The sequence below is a fragment of the Megalopta genalis genome, chromosome 17 (assembly GCF_051020955.1).
Source record: "Megalopta genalis isolate 19385.01 chromosome 17, iyMegGena1_principal, whole genome shotgun sequence".
Taxonomy (NCBI): domain Eukaryota; kingdom Metazoa; phylum Arthropoda; class Insecta; order Hymenoptera; family Halictidae; genus Megalopta; species Megalopta genalis.
Window position 1 is genome coordinate 2904227 of NC_135029.1, and position 25217 is coordinate 2929443.

The window sequence follows — 25217 nt, forward strand, 5'->3', positions numbered from 1 at the left end:
CATTTCCGGTCGGATAGAGGCGGGAAAGTATCGGTTGCAGGCATCCAACATTTTCACCCGGCCGTATCATGGTGTAGCTCCTCCACCGCTGTGACGTCATTGCTGCAGTCATAATGCTTATTGCAGATACCGGGCCGGACAAGGTTGACGCTGCGGCCTCTCGGACGCGCCGGCGACATCCCGGGCGAACGTCTTCGTCGTCTGCGCGAAATTGGTTCATCGCTGGAGCCATAACTTTCACAATCGATATGTCGGAAATCGTTGCCTCGCTATTATTTTTTTCTTGATTTATCGTTTAGTACGCGCGTGTGCCCATTAGAGTGCATAATCACGTACATCGCGTGCAGTCAGAAGCAGTCGAGGAGTGATTTACACAATTTGATCGTAGTGGAAAATGACGAATTAATTAAACCGCAACGCTTGATTCTTAAAAGTGGTTAGCGATTATCATTATTTGAATTCGAATGTTTCTCTTTATAAAGAGACCGCTGCGAATGTTCACGCGCTTGTGAGAAGAATTAACCAGTCGGATACAAAACTGCGAAGACATCCGGCAATCGCTACATTGTTCTCAATTTATTAACACGTTCCGTGCCGAGCTTTTTTTACTCGAATCTTCACACTTTGATATTTTACTAAAACTTGATGCATCAATGTATTTCAAAGTTAATTGTATTAAACAAGTACACATATCTATATCTTTGTTTACATTATAATAAAAATAACGTCAATTTTATAAAAGAAAATTAATGTAATATCCACCGCGCTTTTTAATTACTTCTTTGGACTTTGTCTATTATTCCTGATTCTGTTTGGTTGCATGCATATCTTAGAATGTTCTGCATATTTATAAAACTGAATACTAAACATAAAACAAAAACCTGAAAAGTGAACGAGAAAAAATTATAATTTACACTAGATCAGCAGGTGTTCCAACACTTTTGGAGGAGGGTGTGTAGTAAATTCTCCCCAATTTTCCTTCAGCTTGTAAATAAAAATGAACAATATGGGAAGAGGAGATACGATTACGAAATTACGTGCAATTATTAATTCTCGTACACATAACAACGTAACAAAAACTTATCAACGCCCATTCTTGCGGTGGAAATTGATTCTTCGGTTCTAAATTTCTTGTAAACAATTTGTTCAGTTCACTAAGTAAATGTACCATGGATGGTACACGTGGCACGGAACGTGTTAAAATTATTAACACTAGAACACCACTGACCCCAAACGCGACCAATGTTGTATATTGTTTTATAACAATGAGAGGATTGAATTTACTCAAACTTCGTACGATTTCTGTTGCAATAGATGTTTCGGTGAAGAGGGTCGTTAAAAAAATTGATACAAAATTGATTCTATAATTTCAGTACTAACAATAAAAGAGAAAATTCAGGAACCGGTCATTTCGACCGGTGTGGTGGTGCTAGTGTTAAAAAACGAATCACAGTTTCATTTGAATTATATTTCTTACAATTCGCTTTGGCAATTTTTACTTTGCATAAAGATCCGCGGTCTAATTATAAATAATAGTCAGATGTTATCGAAATTTTTGTTTCGTTGTGCGTAATTATTATCGATGAGGGAAATTTGTTTTGGTCGGTCACAAGTAGATCGCAGATTTTATGCACCTGCGATGCAGAAAAACACTAAGAAAATCGAATGAAGAGAAAAGTGTCGATACACATTACTTTCGTCCTACTAGAATGATCAAAGAATGAAAGAAGTTTCAATTTATTATTTTAATCTTTTATTTTCATCTTAACTTATTATTTTCAACTTATTCCAAGTATTAGAAAATAAAAGACATTGCCATTTATTCAATTATTGACAATGATCATTGGCAACGAACAAAATTTTCGGTTCATACTAATTGTTATTTGCGATCTAAAATTGAAAACTGTTCATTTCAATACAGTTATTCTGAACAATCATTTTTTAACAATTAGCTTCAACTTAAATAATAAACACGTTCTTGTTCCCGATTTGCTTCGCAACAATTTCTCAAACAACTGCTATTTTGGGATTCTCGGTTTATTGGCTTATTCGTTTTACGTTTCTATTGCCGGGCGCTTGCTTACTTACCGATCCTGGGAGATGTTACTCACGGGGATGCGCCTCGTAATCCTATCCAAGCCGTCCGATTTCTGATTGTTCGATAAGGCGCCACGAAAACCTTTCGGAGAATCGGATTTCTCGGGGATTCTGCGGAATGAAAAACTGACGATTTTAGTCATGATTATTTTCAGTTTGGAGTTTCTCAAACGGATTCCATCACTTTTTCCCACTAAACCCATCGATTATCAAAATTGGACAAAATGTAAACCGATCAGTGATTAACAATTATAATTTAACATAATTATTAGATCGTATATCTTTATGGAAAATAAAAATGATACGCATCAAAGAAATAAACAGGGGTTGAACAAAAATGCGCTTCTTCTCTTAACAATTTTTATAAATTGAAAGTAAGATAACGGTGTTCGTCAATTCTTCCAATGTTTCACTGTTTATTACTTTACTGACTGAGATCTTTGTCATAAATCCGCTCAAAAACATCTCTGACCTCTGAAATCCATGCCGTAGACACCTGAAACTACGAGGCCGGAGTCGAGCAAGAAGTAATCTGATTAATGATTAACGACTATAACTCGTTAGTTACGATAATTAATTTATAATAATTAGGCGAAATATAATCTGATTAATAATTAGCAATTATAACTTGTAAATTGTTACGAATTAGTTGTAATAACAATTTTTCGCGTTCAACTCTGTCGATCATATACACATACGTATACCAGGAAATATAACAGAATCGTTTAACACACAGTTGCACAGAACCTATCGAGGCGATAATCCTTGCAGTCGACGCGATATTAAACCCTAAGGAGAAATATATAATTATTGTTCATACAGAAATGTTTCGAACGGATTTTGGAAGGATCGAATTATTTGGTGCGGAGCAATTGTAACGTGCCCGTGGTCAGTACAATGTCATTTTATCGATCCAAATGGTACGCTATAATGATTCATTACACAGTTCCGACAGACGGGCCGCCGAAAAAAATTATCTCGGTTTAACAGAGAGAGAGAGAGAGAGAGAGAGGGAGAGGGAGAGAGAGAGAGAGAGAGAGAGATAGAGAGCGAGAAAAAAGAAAGCGAGAAGCTAAGAGTGCGAGGGAGAGAGAAATGAAAAAGAGAGAAACAGAGAGAGATGAGTCAGGAGGAAAAGAAAAAGAACGGATCAAAGATAGCTGGAAACAGAGAAACAGAGAAAGAGCGAGAGGGCGAGAAAAAGAGAGAGAGGGAGAGAAAAGAGAGAAATACAGAAACAGTGATAGAGTGAACGAGAGTAAAAGAGAAAAACACAGAGGGTGAGAGAGAGAGCGATAAAGGGAGGAACAGAAATAGAGAGCATGGGAAAGAGAGGGAAAGAGAGGGATATCCAGAAGATAAATACACCATAATCTCGTGGGGGTTTATTAAGACGGAATGAACGAAAATGTTCTATAGTGAAAATCGCAGTGACTAAAACGGTTACACCGCTTCCGAATCCACGTTTCCAGTGTTTGCGTTGCGCTAATCCTTAGGAAACGCATTGAAGAGACTAGAAACACGAAACACTCCGATAGAAAGCTGACGAGCGAGCGCGCGTAGTAGAAATTGATTAATTCCCGCTGGATGGTATAATGTTATGATCGCGATAAATTAAAGTGGAAGCGATTCTCTCTCTCTCTCTCTCCCTCTCCCTCTATGTCTCTCGCTCGCTCGCTCTTCATCTCTCTGCCTCTCTATCAGCCTATCTCTCTCTTCACTCGACTACGAGCGTTGCACAGTGGGAAAGCGAACCGCTAATAAAGACGTTGCGCAAACAACTTTTTGCATAATACGGTATCGCGTGGGCATTCGTGTACAACTGCATTCGGATTTCCACGTGTTATAGTACGTTATGTGGTAACCTCGCGAGAGCGAGAGCGCATGCACAAGACGCGCTTTTCGATTTTTCACAATCTCGCTGAATATCTGACTGAAATTTCCGAAACGCTCTCGTCGCGGGCTCCACCCATTGTGTTGTACAATATTATTTTCGTCGTGCGCACGTTGCTTCGGTTTTCGCGACTTTTTTATTTTCCTTCTTCTCTGTAATACGTATTAATGGATTATATCATTGCCGTTGAAACTCGTTAATACTTGCGCACCACGTATTTGCGCAAGATACCAGGAGAAACTGACGCGTTCTCGCCAGAGTTGTGCATTATCCGAATAAAATTTTATTCGTATAACATTTCGGAGAAATCTTTCGATCAAACTTTTATTCGACTAATATCTCGAATAGAGTTCTATTCGAATAACGATTCGAATAACGATTCGAATAAATTCTTCGAATAATTCGAATAACGTTTCGAATGAATTCTTCGGAGAACATTTTATCTGAATGGCATTTTGCAATATAGTAAATTATTCAAGTACAATTTTTTTTTTATTTGGATACCTTTTCAAATATATTAACCCAATGATGTTTTATTCAAATTAATTTTTACTCGAATATGAGCATTTATATCAATCGTATGCACCGACACTGTTCAGTAGTCAATGCCATACAAGATTTTTGCTCTTTAATCAATAGTTACTTGTCCGAACCTTATAATTGATCAATAGACAATTATTATGATACGTAACAGATATGTTTATTCAGCAAATTTGCTTGTAATACAACTGTCTTTTAATATAGTTGTTAAATAGGGTTGTGGGAGGGTCGGCTGTACTTCCTGAGCTCCTTTGAATAATGAATAACGTTGGATCTGAATAAATGTAATGAGTAATTTTTCTTTCAATAAAATTATATTCGAATAACATTACGAGTATATCCTTTGAATAAATTTTTCGAATAAAATTTTACTCGAACAATATTTCGAATGAAATTTTACTCGAACAATATTTCGAATGAAATTTTATTGAAATAACGTTTCGAATCAAATTCTGTTCCAGTAATATATTCAATAAATTCTTCGATTTTATTCAAGTAAAATTTTATTCGAACAATATGTATTTCGAATACATTCTACGAATAAAATTTTATTCGTTTTTCGAATAAAATACGCTTAACTCTGGTTGGTTCTCGTCGCGCCGGAGCGAGGTAATTATGTCAAGAAATGTAACTCTTTGAAAATGTTTTTGTTCGCACGTACCGTCTAACCTCCCTCCTGGTATAATTCAATTAGAATCGAACCGACGCTTTCGACTGGCGTTTCTGATCGTCGGGGGGCGAATTCGACCCTTACTTGACTTTCTTGAAGAAGTCTCCGGTTTTCGACAGTATCGAATGACCAGTAAGATGACACACTGATATCGTAGACAAGTGCAGTAATGAGTAAATTTCAAGATCAATTATATCAATATACAGTCTGCCAGGAAAATACTTAGACACATTTTAGTATGGAAGAAATTTCAAAATATTAAGCCAAGCGACTTGAATGTCACAGGGTCTAGTTTATTAAATAATCGCTAAGAAAGTGTAGCAAAACTTAAAATTTCTTAAAGCGGCAAAAGATAAGAAAACTCGTATTTTTTAACTTTTTATTTGAGTACATATTTGCCTTTCCTCAAATCAAATTCATCCTTTTACAAATATTACCTTTTATCAAATCAAATGCACTATTTTGCAAGTTATGTTCATTTTATTAATGTATGCATGGTGAAGTAACTTGAAATTTTTGTTGCAAATTGCTTCGGGATTACTGTGGAAACTGAATAAAGACGATCAAACGAGTTTGTTTTGAAGTATATAAGCCACCATAAGATCCAAGAATTGCGTGATCTTATTGATCAGACTAGGCTCGCATTACTATTTTTAGCACCTTCAATAATGACCTAATTAAAGTTTTTTCAAAAATAAAAATCTATGGAAAAGGCATTTTTCTTGCGGTTGTTATTAATAATTTTGTTGCAACTACAAAACAGAGTAGGAAAACTTGATTCACAAAATGGTCAATTCGATCTGTGAATGAGTGAATTCAATCTATAAATGAGTGAATTCAATTTACAAAAGGGCAAATTTGTCTTAAAACAAGGTGAATATAATCTGCAAAAAGATGAATTTGAAGTACATAACCTGTAACTATTTATTCATTTATTGTAATGAATGACCATATGTATGATGAATAATAACTACTCTTCCTATAATTAAACCTTGCAATTGACAATTTTTCTCTTTTTCTTTTTTTTTCGCTTCTTAGTGGAAGAAGCGTATTCAAAAAATCATTCTAGGAGAATCTTTTTTTTACACGATTTTGTAGACGCAATAAACGTATGTCATTTTTGTTTCAACTTCTTTTTTAATATCGTTTACTGTTCATGTGATATTTCATGAAAGAGAGAACATTGTCATTTTTTTTATAATACAAAAGAATACGGTTGTATACTAAGTTCCATAATTTTTGGATTTCATGAGTTTACGTGGCATTAAGCAAGAACAAAACTGAAATCTGATTCTCATTCATTGATCTCATTCATTGATCTGTAGAATATAGGATGTACGCATTTATCAGAAAACAAAATTCTATAGGCTCGAAAAAATAATGTAATGTATTAATTATAAACTAGTGATCGCAAGTTAAAACGACAATACCTCGAAAGTGGAAACACGTGGCATGTTGCTGCGTTCTTTCTTGCAACCATAGAAATGTCATTGTCTCTGCTACAATTCCCAAGAGGGTAGAATTTCTTGAATAATATTTTATTGCAGTCGATGACTTTCTAAAGACTCTTATTTCACGATTGTGTTCTGGGTTATCGCTGATAATTCTATTAGAATGAATTGAAATCGTGTGGATGTAGATAATACTGTTTCAAGTTCAATTACGCGCGCGCGCGCGCGAATATACGTCATATATATATATATATATATATAATATAAATAAAAATATATTCAAAATGAATGTATTGTATCTTCTCAATCCAAATTATTCATGACGAGTGAATTATTATTATTTAATGTATTATGTAAATATTTATTTGTAATTAAAAATACTATTATATAATATTATTTATAATTACAAATATTATAATATAATAATAACTCACTCATCATGAATAATTTGGATTGAAAAGATACAATACATTCATTTTGAATGTATTTAATAATATAACATTATCTATAATTAAAGATATTATCATATAATATCATTTTTAATTATAAAAGTTATTATTATTTAATAGCAAATGAAAATATGTAATCTATATATATATAAAACAATCGACGGTGTATAATTCAAAATACAAAGTTCAACGTTGTATCGCAGAATTTTAATCATTACAGAATTCTATTTATATATGTAACTGTTATTTATATATACATTTCGTACGAAAGCATGCGAATCGCTAACTTTGTTTAGTCTATAATTGCACGAAATAATTTTATTTTATATATATGACAAGTGTCCTTTGTGCAAATTTGTTATGTTTATCATTCAGTTGGGTCACATGTTAGGCCTGATTATTGTTTCCTGCCAGTTCGTTTGGAGTAATCGTCTCATAGTACACGCGCGCAACCGTATTACAGTAGCACGAGTATATAACAATTAAAAACCTAGTTTTATCATATTACTCACGCGCGATGACTCATTACTACCTTGATGGTAGCAAGTTAATCTTGACGATGCACGGTGTATCCATACCAGGAATCCAGTGGTTTACGTACAACTGCACTGCCAAGCGGATTGAAATAATTTTAATGTATACAAAACGTTTTCCTCGAATTTCTCATTCGATTAATGTTCTCCTCGCAATTCCAGATATAGTGCAAATAAATTTTTTATGAATTATTTACAAATATTCGTGGCCCTATACAAGCATTGTTATTTCACTACCTGATTTTTGTGACAATTAATTTCAATTTTCACATGTTTCAATAAAGTTGAGCGAATCTCGCGTATCTAGAAAGAGTACTTGAACAAAAATATTGAAAAAAATCATTAATTGTTGTTATTGTTGGTTCGAAATAATTTGATCCTGAATGATTGCAAATAAACATTATGTCACGTATAAATTGTACGAATCAATTATAATCGTTAAATCAGCCTGTCTCGGGTTCGACGTAATTTCCTCAGAAACCGTGGGATTCACAGGTGATCGTATAAACGACTGTAAACGAGATACCGTAGTTTCATTGTTAAAATATTAGTGGTTTAATGCAATTTTCTGCTCGACAGGTTGTTTTCTACGAACTTTCCGCGATAAACACTCAATTCTAGCCGAGTACTTTCATTCACAATGTAGCACGAGATGCGATTGACTACAGTTAAGATAGTCGATTCCGTTAAATGATAAGCCCATATTTTTGTATGATAGCACACCCCCTTCTTAAGATATGTAACACGAAGCTTAAATGGTTTGGAATCTCTATCAATCAAAAAGAAATACGATAATATAAATTAAAAACACTCGTCTACATCAAATTAACATTGATATGTATAGAAAGCACTTCTTATCTGTAGAGATTTCAAATGTTCTCTATAATTTTGAGGACCATTCTCTTATCGCACTATCTGTAGATACTACTCTCAACTTTATACTTACCAGCAAATTCCAGTATACCAGCAAAAATTGGTACGCACCAATAATGGAATAAAATCGAGGCGAAAGCGAAAAAAAAAATACACAGTGGAAAAATTGCCGAATGTTTGCGATTTCGAGGTCAAAACTTCGAATTTGGTTGGCTACTAAAAAAGCTGTGACTGTTTTTACTTTACCTTCGACCTTGATTAATCTTGAGTGGTTATGATGGTCATTGAATTCGTCAGAATGTAGAACACATTCATGCGTATTCAATAACACATACAACTCCATTTAATAAAAGAAAACGTTAATGACCTTGGAATTGTTTTGACGTTCGCATGCGCAATGAACATAAATCGAGTCAAAAATTTAACCCGCAAATATTCATTCTCCATCGTTGTCCGTTCAAGTTGTTTAGTATTAATAATACTTTCTCGGTTCCACGCAGCTAACGTGCTTCGTCTGTGTATACACAATTATTAGAGACTACTGTGCATGTAATGGATAACGATGGAAATACTTTTCACGATTTTACATGCCAGTGCGTGTCGGTGAAAAGAAAAAGCTGCGTTTCGCTTGAGACAGTGATCTACAGCCCAGCCTTCTCATTAGCGAGATGTGTTAGCACTTTGTTATCTCTCGATTACCGGTTTCACAAGATGAAGGGAAGAAGAACACAGATTCCGTGGTCCTGTATTAACATTTTGATCGTCATTTAACCCTACAGCCGCGGGCCACGCTATTATTGCGGCTCATTGAATTTTTAGGGTGTCCGAACAGGAAAAAGGTGTGGACGCAAAAGAATAAGGAAAGAAACGGGAACTTTGTACGAAGATTGCAATATTGACTTTTAGTTACTATAAAACAAAGCCATATTTTATGTCGACTTCTATACTACTTTAGTTCACCGAAACTAATTGATACTATAAGAGCTTAACAGTAAACCTAGCGAGCACCAAAAGAGACTAATATATGTATTGCTTCATAAGAACGACAATACAGAATCTATATAAACTTTCTGCTATTTTCATTACAACGTATGCTTGAATTAAGAAATTCGTTTAATTGTTTCCTACAGAAACAATTTCTAGTTAAATAACTAGAGAGTTAACTTCTAGTTAAATAACAACTCTTAGTTAAATAAGTCATAACTACTAATTCTAATCATCCAAAAACTGAAACTCTAAGTTAATAAAATCATTTTTATATAAATGAAAACAAATAAATGGAACTACATTTGGCAGTCTATCAAGTACATAGAATATTCTAGCTTTGCTCGTAAGGTAAAAAGCACGTGATGTTCCAAATATTTTAAAATATCTCGAAAAGTAACGACAATACGGTAGCTTTTTTTAGTGTTAAGTATGCACGCTGACGAAAATTGATCCTAACGAAAAATGGTGGTAGAGCAGAACGTCGAGACGGTCCTATGAATATAATATTGCTTGAAATGAATCTATGTGTGCGGAGATAAATGAGAATTTCGGAGGAAAAACGGACAAGTTCGATATAGACACCGGGCCACTATCTTCTCCGGGCGTCACGTAACAGGTTTTGAATTTCGTCCCGGTACACATGTAGACATTCGGCCACCCTCGAGTACCTGTAAACGCGCGTCCACGGCGTGCTCTAGAAAGAGAGTGGATTAGTCAGAGAAAGAGTATCGAGAGAGTGTCGACCGACCGACCGACGAACCAACCAACGAACCGACCGGCCAGCTAGCCAGCCAGCCGACCAACACGACACGATACAATGGCAGGCCAAGCAACGTGAGTCAGCCTTGTGGTAGGGAGTAGCGAGGTTAGTGCATTCCCCCTTAGTCCTTTACCCACACTACGGCGATCACGAGAGCGTTGTTTTCCTCCGAGAAACCCGGGCCACGGGGCGAACTCGGACTCTCCGAGGAGGCTCAGTGTCAGTGCAGCGATCTCGTTGAAGGTGGTAGGACGCCGGAGAAGCGTGGTAAAGTCTTTCTCTCGTTCTCGCTCGCACGCTCTCGTTCGTTCTTTCTCTTCCTTCTGCACGTCTCCGCTCCTCTTGTCTCTTTTTCCCTCCGTTCTTCCCCTTTGTTTACCGTCTCGCTCACTCGAACAAGCCAGATAAGAACGTGATGCACATGCATTCCCGTCCTTCTCGCACTTCGAATTTAACGCCTAGCACCCTCTTCATCTTTCCTTCAGTTTCGTTCTCTAGTCGTTTTTCAATATGCAGACCTGCGAAACGCGATCGGGGTAGCATAGAGAGAAAGAGAGCACACACTCTACTACAACTGGTGCTCGTAGTGCTGCTGCTGCTGCTGCTGCTGCTGCTGCCGGTAGTCTGCCGTTGCTTGGCCGCTGCGGTGCGTGATTTCCAATCGATGCTTGAGGAGGATCGACCTTGCCTCACTTCGCCTCACCTCACCACGAAACTTTCCTATCGAGCTCTCGCCTCACGTCCGTTTGTTTCTTTTCGTGAGTGCGTCTCCAGCCTGCCTGAACTTCCTATGCTGGGCTCTGTGTGATAGTGCGCGCGCCCGTATTTCTCCGTACCGTAATTCTCGTTGTGTGCTCCGGTGTCTCGGTGTTGGTGTTGGTGTCGGTGGCGGTGGCGGCGGCGGAGTCGGCGGCGGCAACGGCAACGGCGGGAACTAAGTGCCTGTTGACTACTCGTTAGTCGCTCCTGGAATCTTCGTCGGTACTGCCATGGAAGTAAGAGCCGGCTCCGAGCGCAATCGTTTTTCTCTCCTCCGCTTTAAAGAAAGAAATGCGGCAGCGATTTCTTGAATAGGTTATGTCGCGCGTGCCGATCTCCGCCTCGCGTTATGCCGCGGTAGCACACACGTGAATCGGGACAGTCTCTAGAGAGAGAGAAGGACAGTGTGTGTACACTCACCGTGTCGTTCGGTTTTTTCTTTTTAAAAGACGACTCCTGTCAGCCCGCGCGAAGGTCGAGGTGATATTCGACACGCGAGATTTTCGCCACCGCGGTTCTTTGTGATTCCACTCCGTAAACGGATTTAGTTTTGTCTCTTACTCGCGGCCGCGAATGTGTGCGTGCGTGCGTGCGTGTTTCTGTGTGTGTGCGTGTACGTGCACACGCACTTAAAAAAAATCCGAGTACTGTGCTTATTTGCTGTTGATCGGTTCTACATATATCGATTGTGTTTGCACAATTATCCGCCAGTTTCCTAAACCGTTAACGCACGAGGTTCGTTGGCTTCTTTGCTCTTACGCGTTGTGGATGCACAAGCTCACTACATATTCTTCCGCGTGTCCGTGCGTTAATGGAGTCTTTAATCGAATCCACTAGGAAGTTGGTCTACGGAAAAGGTTCTTCACGGTTTATGCTCCGCGACGATACTACGAGACACTATATGAAACCGTGTAAATCTATGCGAGATTTCGAGAGAATATTTTTTGTTCTTCGTTATAATTTACTTTGAGGAGACTTTTTCGATACCGTGGTTTAATAAGTATATTTTAGGATTAAGAAGCTGGAGATGGGAGTAGCTGATAACGGTTTTTATTCACCATGACAAAACTATTGTATGAGTAGTAATAAAAAACAAAACTAAGGGAGGAGAATTTTGATTGAAATGGTTATTAATATTGAACGTGCGATATTAACAATAATTATTTTACAAGATATTATTACAAGGAAGATGATGGAGTTCAATTGAAATATACACGATGAATATATTCACTCTAGACTTCGGAATCTAAAGAGAAAAGAAATCTTAACGTCGGGGAATTAAAAATCGGGGAATTAAACACTTATTAGAGGTTATAAAGAATAAAAGTGGTTGTATATACCCCGTCAGTGTACAACTTAAAATAGATTCTTTTTATTAGTTTTATTATTAAAACTTTTATACATAAATAACCACTCATGGTGTAAACAATAACGCTGTGTACAAAGAAAAAGCACAACTTAAGTTACATAACACATATTGGTTCTATGTGTGTAGTATCTTATTGTATCATTGTCGCGGAGTGTGACTACACCGATACGCTGAACAGTTCAAATCGATCGATTCGCATTCGAAAAATCACATTGAATTCCATCGGTATCAATAATCGATTTTCATTGACAAATTTCATCAGATAAGAAAGTGATTCTATGACAAATGCTTTCGATAAAAAGGTGTTTGAATCTTTTAAACCTGTTACACCTTTGCGGTGTTAAGCAACAGTTTTTATTGGAACCACAACGTGCAAGCATAAAACTTATGTAAAATCACTTCGTTCGTATTACACGGACATTCCAGATTTCGATTTTCTTTTCTCAACGATGAAGTTGCTGAACGCGATTTTTAATTTCAACCGTAATATTTATGCGTGCAGGAAAAGTTGTAAACGAGAACCACTTCCGAAGAATGCACTGCAACCGTTGTTTCATAAACTTCGCATCCGTTTTGTAAGAGAATGCGTAAAATGTGATTATACAAATTGAACGCTTTCCGACACGCGTCCTTGATCGAAGTGTCGCGCGCGCGCGATCAAGAATTCGAATATCGAAATTTATTCGGTTTTCTGACCAGAACAAGTTCGGTGCAATGTGACCAAAATGAACCAGTTGTATTCAAAATAATTCATTACTTTTTGACGCATACGTATACACATACGTGTACATAATTTATCATACGGTAGATAGGTTACACGAGTTACAACTCCACGATATACGCGATGATCGATGCATGCAGTTTTTGGGGGGAGGGGCGCTACATTTTTAATCCGTTTAAACCATTTCAACGTTGCTCTCTTTATATGTATACCATTATTTAGTACATATAAAAGTGGAGTAATCTTATTATCTCTATAATTTGTATGTTTTATGAATAGTAATTAACTTGTTGGAATTTTCAATTAAACACATTTTAAAAATGCGAAATTTATTGAACACACAGCCAGAAGTATATTAAAGTTTATAAAATTTCTTACAGATTATTGTTAAAACAAGAATTTTTATTAATTTTAATATACCGAAGGAAGCTACAATTGTATGTTTATGTTTTCAGTTTATTTATATTTTCCAACAAAAGGAGACAAAAACAATATCGTATTTTACGGATCTGTTTAATTTAATTAATTAATTAATTGATACCCACAAAATGTTTCACATTCTAGAAAAGCAAGCATATGTGACTTTTGTGACTCACACAATCTACTTTATAAGTGCAAGTTCTTAATGGATATTCCTCTAACCAAAATGGAACAGATAATTAAATATATATAATTTTATATAATTCTCTTATATTCTCACTCGTGAGGATTTTATTGTATTACATTTCCATAGTATAGTAATTGATGGCAGCATCATCATGGGAAAATTACCGTGTCTTTGTCAATTTTGATAAATCGCAAATATTATATCTATAAATATTATAATAAAATATAAATATTATAATTTCAAAATTCTTTTAATCTTACTGTCGCTTCAACCAATTCTCATTACATTTACATTAAAATTCGAAGCAATAATACAAATGCAAAATTCTCGGTCCAAACGAATCAGGTACATCCGTCTCGCATAGGGCGCAGCCGACGAAAAAGGACCTGCGCCGAGATCTTTTTCTTTCGTGTTAACATCTCGGGGCAGGTATACTTCGCCGGCGTATCGAAGGGATTAAGGTTGTGCTGATGAAAGACCTGCCATCGATACCCTTAATCGGCGGTACATAGAAGTAAACTTGCCGAATGCAAAGGGACAGAGGAATCCCGTTAAGAGCTCGCTGCGCAATAAACGAGACAAGTTGCCCGTGAGAATCGAATTCGCAGAAGTCCGGCGACCGTTTCGAAACACGTTTCTGTTGTTACAGGACATTGACTAGAGGTACAAGGCAATTAAGAAAGAAGAAGAGAAAAGTGTCCGCCTAAGAGGAGAATTTTCGGAGGAGGATGCTCGGCAGTTGGGGCTGGGAAGAAGAATTGGAGTTGGGAGAGGGAACAGCAACCCCGTCGCAAGATAGACAAAGACGAGAGAGCCCAGACTCGACGCATCCTGTCCCCGACAGCCGGGTGCTGAGGTATGCACCCAGCCGGTGTCACCACCCTCCGAGCTTCAACTCGCCACATTTCAGCACACAGCCTCCTCTCGACTGTACGGACTGTGAGTATACATTGTATATCTTGATATGTTAACGCGCTCCGATCCTCTATGCTACCACGCAGACAAACACAGGCAACCACAAACAAATATAAACAACTACAACTAATTTAAAACAAGTACAACTAATTTAAAACAAGTACAACTAATTTAAAACAAGTACAACTAATTTAAAACAAGTACAACTAATTTAAAACAAGTACAACTAATTTAAAACAAGTACAAGAAAGAGGAAGAACTGCTGGCAATTTAAAACAAATACAAACAATTTGAAACAAGTTCAAACAAGTACAAACAAATGCAAATATGTTAGTGACAGCTTATTTTTAAGGGAAATCGAAGACAGTCCGACGCTGCTCCGCTTCAGTTCATTAACAATAGGATCGGGGGTTCAGCATAGCCTCTCAAGGCGTAGTTCCGTCAACGGACAAACCCCAGATGATGGCTGACTACTCGAAGTTGTGCAGATATTCAGTGGGACGTATTCGTTGACACATGTTTAGAATGTTAGGGACCATTAAGTATGCAGGCGTTACAAAAATTACATTTCTATTCATTCAAATTTCCTCCAAACAAATTCAAACAAGTGCAAACAGATGCAAACGAGCTCAAAATAAATATGTATTGATGAAATTTTGATGTACATCAATCGGAATGCCACAAAATTCAAAATATTATGCATTTTAGATAATGCACGCGGACATCACTACAAAAACAACATTCCGAAATTTATAATAAAGTCAATTATTCTGAGTACTTATTATAGAACATGAACTGACAAGTTTAAATTAACGCTAAATTTATATATTAGTAGGTGTATTTACAATAATTGAAAAATAACATGTCACTTTAGTTACATTGTGGTATCGTCTCTCTCTCTCATCTTTATTTTTTAAATTATACCTTTCATGGGGTGTTGTAGACATCATAGGTACTTAGAATTTATAGGATAGAGATGCACAGAATTTATGGGATTAAATTCAGAACGTTTTGTTATTTATGAATAAAAGATCGTAAATTCCATATTTTTGTAACTTTTTGAACACAGTAGATATTATAAGATGTTAAAAGAAATGTAAAATGTCAGTTGTGAAGAAGGCAAAGAATTAATACGTTGAATTCCCCCCGTGGATGAATCAATGGTTATTTTAATTTTTTTCTATTGGATATTGATCTAAGAACGTAAAATCATATTGGGTGAAATTACAAGTACCATAGCATGTTGCAAAAGAAAGTGATTAAATTATTTAAAAAAAAGGTTTAAGATCAAATAATATGTCTTGTTCCTCGAAAAGAGTCATCCGAGATTTGCTTAGAGTCATAACAGCTGTTCATCCCTATATTGCAAGTCTGAAGTAATAGGAGTGGGGTGGACAGCTATTATCGTTGTCAGCGTATTTCAGGTATTTTCTTCCTAAAACCAGTCCATAGTAGACCATCGTCCTAGTAAATGCTTCAATCTGGTAAAAATACCTAAGGACACTACCATTTCTTTCATTATGTAAATTATTGCTATGCTGGTTAGTACTTGTTTGTTATTAATAAACTACTACACAAAAAAAGGAAATGAATTTTCCTAACAAGCGTATATTCGTTGCACTTACCAAATATCGACGACAGAAAAATTGAATTTCATTTCGACTTAAAAACAAGCGAATAACGTCTATATTTAATTGATTATGTTCGAAATATTCATAACGAGCGTGCAAAGGATTAAAAGTGATCGACGTGTAGTGCTTTATAAAAATGATAAAAGTGAATATTTTATCAATAAAAAGTGTGAAACCGGTTTTTAGGCATAGTAGGTTAATTGTTAAGAAATAACATGCCCAGATTCGTAATTGATCTTCTGACCTTTCTCAACGATAGTTACGCAAATAAGTAATTTAGAGATATTTCACACATTTTCAGTTTATCTATATGCTCAATTTTATACATTTTAAACGAACATGTCGAGATATTATACAGTTAAAGAAAACTGAAATATTTTACAGTAGTCAGAAACGTAAAATTAATTTGTCTCCTTTACGGAAAATGCGAGATCGTGTGCGTCACACATCTGTGTGACGCTGGTAGCGAACATGTTAATATGTTTATTTATACACTCTCAGCATATATCGATGTACGGCAGGCAATCAAGCTATAGGCTACAGGCATCTCAAAGGGGTATTTTCGTTTAGACGTAACAAAGTCGTCTTCCTATAATCGTTAGTTCCCATATTAATAAAGAAGAAACGTTTAAGATCGCTCTCAAAATGTATTTTAGATGGAAAGAATCCCTTGACAAATTGTTAATCAATCACATCAATTAGGATACGTCCCTTTCGATCTTTAAACCTATAAGAAAGTAATTATATACTTCATATTATATAATTTTTAAGAAAATGATAGGATGTTATATTGGAACTTATCGATCAGCAATATGTGAGAAGTAAATTCTGAAGATTTTGGTGAACATTTCTGATGAACATATCTGTGACATTTTCAAAAAAGGTTGAAACTTTAGTTAGTTTAATTAATAATTAGTCACACGTTGTAATTTTGTGACAGGCTGTGTGATTGCATACACGGAAGCATTATAAAAGAAACCTTATAAAACTAACTCGAATTCGATTCTTTGATTTCAATACTTGAAAAGTCATTTGTGTGGTTTATAGCAATATACATATATAAAATTTCACAATACCTGAACATTATTCTGACCGATCTTTCGTATATACCTGTCTTTGCTAAATTAATTTTATAAATATTATAGGAAAAGTTGAAAAGACAATTGAGAAAAAATGATTGAACCTGGGAAATAATTTTTAATTGAAAATTTGATAGGTGTCTTTTGTACCCGTTTAGTAAAAATAGTGTTAAATCAGAATTTCGTAGGGTATAGTTTGATCGCTTTGATAAAAACAGTGTTGAATTAAAATTTTCGACTTCTTTGGTAAAAATAGTGTTAAAATACTAAGTTTGTAAAACATTTAGTAGTATTTAAATTTTCACTATATTGGAAGGTATACATGTAATTGTTTAAAGCACTTGAGAGTACTCAATTTACCAAGTTATTTCAAATTTACACGGAGATATTAAGGTTTTTAAGTCATTCGAGTATTCGAGTGTTCATAAGATAATCAACGTATTTAATTAATTTTATTAATTAATTTAATTAATTTATTTATTTATTATATTAGCAGTGTATACATTGATGCGTAGAGTTGGCTATGGCAATACTACCTAATGTGGTTGATGTATGTACAATTCTAGTAGTCTAGTAGTCTGAAAAATGCAAGTGCTCTCTTTGATTCAGTAAAAAGAGCGTTATTTTAAATCAGCTTAAACGGATTGAGTACCAGCAGCATAACTCTCTTATTCGATCCCTTGTCATTTTAATTAGCACATAGGAGCTAGAGACTAATTAAAAGTAACTCCTGTGAATTGATTTATCTCTTCAAAGCGAACATTCGTAAGAAAGCGTTGACGATTACTCTCCCTCCCGTGTTTGTTGGTTTTGTGAACAGTGACTCACTGTATTGTTTGAATAACCTTAATGTATTCAGTCATTCAGGTTACGTAGTCTTATCGATGAAAAGTAGAATTCTATTTTTGGAATTGTTTAAGGCTTACTTCGAGAATTCTGATAAATGTTTACGTCTTATTAGATAAATTATTGCAACTTTGTAATGTTACATTCACATTGCATGTTACATTTTATTGACGACAAACGCGTTAGTTTATAATTATTATAATCGTCATCAGACAGTAATCAATGAATGAACGTATGTGATTTATTTAATACACGTGGTACCTATTAACAATTATATTACTAAATGCCTTGTATACCATACAATAAGATGTATGTGCCTAGATTATGTATATTACAGAGTTACTTAATGAAAAGTAAAATATTCTGCAAAGCTTGAGAACATGCATCTGCCTTATATTTAGAAAATTATTTTAATCGTTTACATTACATTAGCAATAAATTACTGAATAATATAGTATTGAAATAATGGTTGGACTATAACATGCTCCTATAAAAAGCACATTAAATATCATTATTTTCATGAGATATGTTGCTTGAAAGAATTAGGGGTTCATGTTTCATGTAATTCAGGATAACGAACTTTAATTTTAGGGATGGAACAGAATTGTTCGTTCATAACATAGTAGCATAAGTGAGCTGATACGTCGGATATCGTGTTCAAGTATAAAACCAGTAATGTAGCTGATAGTGTTATTATTTTCATTAGTATGCATAAGATGTATCCATTTCAAACACACCATAATATTAGTCGGAAGACACTATTGAAAAAGGACATTAAAGTAAGGATATTAATTTTATACTAAATAATTTAAGATTTGAGTTCATTTGACAAACGTATAATAATGTTAATTTACACAGAAAATATTGTCAATTCATAAAATAACTTACAAGCAATTTACGAAACAATTTGTAAGAAAGAAGAAAAGTGTGATTATTATTTACTGGTTGAATCAAAATTGTTGTAAAAAATAAAGCGCATTCGTAAAAAGATTTCAGAAAACAGTGCATGCGGGGCATAATTGAAAAAATATTTACAAATCATTCTACATAGGCACACCTTTTAAACTAAGACTATACGATTTCATTTAAAATTGTTTCAAAATGAAATTTAATTTTTAGAACTGTGTATAAACTACGTCCTAGCGCAATTAGTTAATGAGTAGGGTGAATTTTGTTAGTAATAAAAAGGGGAAGTTCTAATATTGGCTTTTTAATTTACAGAGCAGCGTGAGGTGGCAAAAATGCTGACTGCGCATTCTGAGATGCACGAAAAACGGGGGGATCCCCTCGGAGGCGGACAGTATGGAGTGGGCGGGGGTGGTGGCGGCAATTCGATTGAAGAAAAATCTATTCTGGAACAACCACCCCCGCCGCTGGCGCCTCCTCAGCGGGATCCATCCGATCCAACAATCAGCGCTAAGAAACTTCCAAAGAAACGAAAGTTCGATCCATCGGAGCTCGAGGAGATGGACAAAACCAGCAATGTAACAAGCAATATAAATAACATGGTGAACATACGGACACCGAACATGCTACTCGGCCAACCAAGTTTAGTTCAACAATCAACTTTAGCCCGGCAATCTCCGCAACAGCAAGAATCCGATTGTTATCAAGTACGTCACGTAATTTATTTAAATGATGGATTACCGAACACTTTACATCTAAAGAGTTGTTACATATATCTGGAAATGGAAATAAAATAATAATTTGATGTGAATTAAACAATAAAAAATGTGCCCCCTTAAAGTATAAATCAAACAAGAATTGTCATAGCCAAGCTAATAATGATTGATTTTATTACATTACTTCGTTTTAAATCGGTAGTAAACAATACTCAGTAATATCCCAATAAAGGTACCACTAAAGAAAATGGTTTTTCACTATTGAAGGGTTTCCATATTTAAATTTCGAAAAATAAGGTGTTATTTGGGATTTTTTTAAAACTAAAGCTAAGAAATTTATCAACTCAAGATTTTGGTGCCACATTTATCAATTCTTAAAGAATAAAAAGGTGTTCGTCATTGTTTAGAATGAGAGAAGCGAAAAAGATCTATTTTACTCTAGACTTTGGTCTATCCTCTAGCTACTTTAGCTATAGTAAGTATTCATTTAACTAATTACGGTAAATATTTTCTAGGTATCCTCGGGACATTCGGTGGTAATTCTACCGCCTCAAAGTACTGCAGTGGATTATTCTCTTCGAGAAGAACCTTTACGTTCTCGTCCTCGGCCTGCTACTGTTACTATTGATCTCAGTGAGTGGCGCGACCACAGAGTGTTAGCTTTAAGGGATTCATATTATTATCCAGGTGTTATTCGTAACGTTGTTCAAGGAGAGATTTACATAGAATTCGATGGAGAGAGGAAACTAGTGCGTTATACTGACGTTTTGGGTGCGGGGAGGTATGATGTGATAGGTGATGCAAGCCCGTCCGTAGGGCAAGTGGTTTTAGATGCAAAAGTTTGTATCAGATGTCCACCGTCAAACAATCATATTGACGCCGCTAAAGTGTTTGTAAAGGGAACAGTGTGCAAGATTTTAACGAAGCCTAAGCGTTTTGTTGTTAGAATACCAAGAGAAGATGATCAGAGTGCCAGTTATGTTGTGAAACGTGCGGATCTACGATTAGTGCAACCTCCATGGTGGGATGAACTAGAGGAAGGATTGGAAGACTGTGATTCTTCAAGAGTTGAAGGAATTGGTATGTCTTGACTATGCATATACGTTTAATAATAATAATAATAATAATAATATACGTTTATCCTTTATATTCATATCTTGCTAATTCCACTGGATACGTTACATATACTTTCAGATCATGGCTATCGAAATTCTTCGGAAGCTCCAACAGCAGTGCCAATTATGCTTCATCACTCTTCTCACCATACATCTCATATATCAGCCCATAGCGACACATATTACAGAACGACTGGTACTAGTCCTCTCATGACTTCTGCGCATTCTGCTAGCACAGCATTAAGTAACGGAAGTCGACCATACGATGATTTAGAAAGTGAAGATGACTTAGATAGGGAAGATATTACATTCCCTTCAGATGCAGGTTAGATAAAAATAATATGCGCAGTTAAAACGTAAACGGTAGAACCTCGCCTAACCGATAATAGCTATCCCTACAAACTACCATTATTAGTTCCCGTAATAAAAGCTGACTTTTGGAAAACTGAAATTGATCAAACAATTTTGAATCAAAACATTCACTTGCTCATAGAAAGACTGTTTATCTACAACCGCCGAGTTTATTAGCATAAGCAAGGTTCTACTGTGCTTATAAATCTTTCCAACGATACTGTAGTAAAAAGAACATAATAGTTTTTAGTTATCTAATTGATTGATAATTTAATAAGAAATTGATGCATATGTTCTTGTTGTACAGTATATATTTGGTATACATTTTGTTGAACATGTACCGATAAATACCCTACCGTAATAATCGAAATGTATATTCAACTGACAGACGCAAAATTATCAGGAAGCAGTAAGAGGAGTAGCATGCAAAGTCGGGGAAGTACCAGTAGTCTAGTTGAACAACGCAGTATAACTCCTCGTTCTCAAGCAGCCACGCCCAGGTAATATTGTTGAAAACTTATAAAATATCATAAAAACCTAATTCAAAAACAAAAATCTCATTGATTTTTTTTTATCGAACATTAAATAGATCTCAGGCGGCAACGCCACATAGATATAAAAAAGGTGATGTAGTGGCTACGCCAAGTGGAGTTAGAAAAAAGTTCAATGGTAAACAGTGGCGTCGACTCTGTAGCAAAGAAGGATGTTCCAAAGAAAGCCAACGTAGAGGATACTGTTCTCGTCATCTTAGTTTGAAAGGATCTGGCCTTAGAGGTCCAACTAATACATTTCCTGGGTAATGAAATTTCCAAATCACCTTCACAGTTAGCAAAATGAAAGTTTCATATTCTTGACTAATATAATATTTTATAACAGTGGTAAGATGGATGGCGAGGAGACATCAAGAGATTCCGACACTTCTCCGAATTATGGAGATCGAAGAATTGCTGGACGATTCGATCAAGATGAAACCGAAGCTGCTAACATGCTTGGTAGGTTTTATATTTGTAGTTCTTTGCACGATATCTTTTTCAATAATTCTGTAACAATTGTGTTGTATGGTTTTATTGTAGTGTCCTTAGGTAGTTCTAGATCGGCAACTCCGGCATTTTCATCGCCAACCGGACAGTCCTCGATATCTCCTTGTATCAATCAGTCTCCAGTACCACCGTTGGGACTCAATCAAAACAATGTGTTTATGCCTATTTCGAGTCCTGCTCATCACGCGCCTCCATTAGTTTCACCTGGTGCGAAGTGGAAACATTCACCTACCCAATCCACGTTCATTACTCAGTATCAACAACAGGTGATAAAACCTGAACCCAATCGAGTGGTTAGGTCGAATCGACCAGCTCCAACAGCACCTGTCCCAGCTAGTATAGGGACAAGCGTGATAAGAATCTCTCCTGTAAGTCGTGGTATACCTGGACCTACTAATTTAACCTTCTCATGGTCGGAACAAAGCCCACCACCGCGACATCCTTCGGTTGTGACGACTATAGCTCAACAACAACAAGGCATAATTCTTCAACATGCTCTCACAACGAACAATGGCTTTCCCAACCATTCGGAAGTTCCAGAACAAAATGCACAGATACTAAAACCATCTCATTCGCCTCATATGCCACTGTCAGCGCCAACACCACAAAACCTAACACTTCTGCATAAACCTTTGGAACAACCCGTCGATTATGCACAACCGCAACCGCAGAGCCAGCCAATTTATGTGATGCAGCATCAACATGAAAAAAAGTATCTTGTAATAAAAAATAGTGTGGATGTATCTACAGCAGGCCATATAACTAATCAAGATGATAAGTATAGACCTGGGCTAATGAATCAGTTAAGTCAGCTTCCACCATCGTTACATCAAACACAGTCTCAACCTCCGCAATCACCTGCTGTCTCGTCTGTTCATATCGATAAATTGTCGGTTTTACAAGTAAGTAATTCTATAACGAGGTACGTCCTTTGGTTGGCCAACATAAAACAATGAATTAAATAATGATAACATATTACTTTTATTAGCCAAGTAAAGTACCGACACACGCATCTACACATATGGATATGCAGAGAACGCAACCACCACCTACAAGCGTAGTAATGACGACTACCACAGAAGCTTCGAATCCACCTACTCCTACGAGCGTCTTCCAGCATGTAATAGTTCAACCAGGAAATATAATACAGATCCCAAAAAGTCAACCATCTAGAGAAGAAAACTCAAAAAACAATGGTGTTCTATGTAAGTTTAGAACATTCGTAATTTTTGCGTCCAAAAAATATATATTTATGTTTTATTTAATACGTTAATTTACGTACTTATCACACAGTTTGATATCAGGTATATATTAGTAAAGAAATCCTTACTACCTAACTTAGTACATTTTGTGCGCGTCATAGATCGAGCTTTACTCACACGTCTAATGGGCGATTGGTGAATTTTGAAAATATCCGCTTTTTAATAAACATGTAATATTTTCAAAACTGACAATAAAATTTTGGTAATAAGTATATATTTTTGGATATATTTTTTGGATTTTTTGGATTTCACAGAGGGATTGTTCAAACATATAACGAAATTAAAAGAAATTAAATTTTTTTTAAAAGTTTTAATACCTGTTCCGTTCATAGTGTGTTCAGTATATTTTGATCGAATACATGTATCATTTAATTAAATCTTTATTATTACATATTAATGTTATCGTATTCTTAGTAAATTTGACTAAACACTAAGGCTTTCACAGATGGCAGCCACGAAGTTCCTCCTGCATACCAGTCCCATCCCCCATCATTACTGAACAATGCAGTGCGCAACTGGAAAAAAGGTTTGAGTTCTCACTGCCAAACAAAATGTATAACTATTTTCATAATTGTTGTAAAATACATTAACAGTGGTACATATAGACATATAACTATATACACTAGTCAGACGATAAAAAGAGTATTTAATTAGTAATTTGCAAATAATATTTTAAGTACAACATTATTGATACATTCACTATCATTGTCATATATTTTTTATGAAATTAGTTTTGCTACATTTAAAAATATGTACACAAATAATATGCTGCAGTTAATAAAATACTGTAATTGTGACAAAATTTTACTAAAATAAGTGATAATAACGAACGTGCTAATAGGTAAATTAGAAATTATATGTTTCTGTGTTATGATTGATGATATAAATCTTCTTTTCTTATGATTATTAGAATATAAGGATATTTCTTTTTACTAAAATTCAAATAAAGTCTTTATGAATTATAATCATATACCATTATCTACTTTACAACAAAAGCAGTTCTTTTTACTCATATTTCAAATATATATTACATGTCTTCTACTCTAACTTTAATACGAAAATCATATTTAATGTTACTCTAATGTTGTGGTTGATTGATTTTTCCTTTGTATTATGAATATTAGAATTTTTTATGTTATCTAAAAAATAGAGCTTAATTATTTGAAAGTTGTCATAAGAAAAAATATTCTATAACCATATTAAAATGCTTCTCTAATTTGACTCGTAAAATAAATGTATTTTAATATATATATATTATTATTATTATTATTATTACTTTATTAGCTAATATCTCTACATCATTACTAACTACGATCATCGCAACTCACGCACCAATTTCATTGCAGCTTTTTCCTGGCAGACGACAGTACTGGATCAATCAGAAGTGAGTCCTCCACCATCCACCCTAAGTCCACCTTTGAGTGCACCTCCAATTCCAATAAGTATGAGTACGCCTGGTGAAGATGGAGCTGGTCCTGGACCAGATCCTATTACGCCTGCTGAAGAGGAAGACGATGACGTTTTTGAAGCAGAACCAACAACACCTGCAGAAGTGGAGGCTAATGCCAATAAGAGACGTAGTCAGTCCCTTAGTGCATTGCATTCCAAGGAGCCTCAAAGTCCACTTAAAGTAAGCCTAAATTACA

The 25217-nt window shown here is 35.5% G+C and overlaps 1 protein-coding gene across 11 annotated transcripts in view; it reads left to right on the plus strand.

Moving 5' to 3' along the window:
* The window catches only part of cic (Putative transcription factor capicua), a 132111-nt gene that overhangs the window by 95351 nt on the left and 11543 nt on the right, over window positions 1-25217 (plus strand). For 9 of the 11 annotated variants that reach the window (XM_033474770.2, XM_076527095.1, XM_033474769.2 and 6 more), the window contains 11 exons: window positions 14360-14649; window positions 19403-19794; window positions 20319-20883; window positions 20998-21243; window positions 21658-21769; window positions 21859-22065; window positions 22146-22261; window positions 22343-23211; window positions 23298-23514; window positions 24017-24097; window positions 24918-25201. In XM_033474770.2, coding sequence (XP_033330661.2) covers window positions 19423-19794; window positions 20319-20883; window positions 20998-21243; window positions 21658-21769; window positions 21859-22065; window positions 22146-22261; window positions 22343-23211; window positions 23298-23514; window positions 24017-24097; window positions 24918-25201 — 3069 coding nt within the window. In that variant the 5' untranslated portion in view covers window positions 14360-14649; window positions 19403-19422. Of the gene's footprint in view, window positions 1-11230; window positions 11250-11426; window positions 11749-14359; window positions 14650-19402; window positions 19795-20318; window positions 20884-20997; window positions 21244-21657; window positions 21770-21858; window positions 22066-22145; window positions 22262-22342; window positions 23212-23297; window positions 23515-24016; window positions 24098-24917; window positions 25202-25217 lie in introns of those variants that run through there. The other 2 variants (XM_076527096.1, XM_033474772.2) reach the window with 2 other exon arrangements.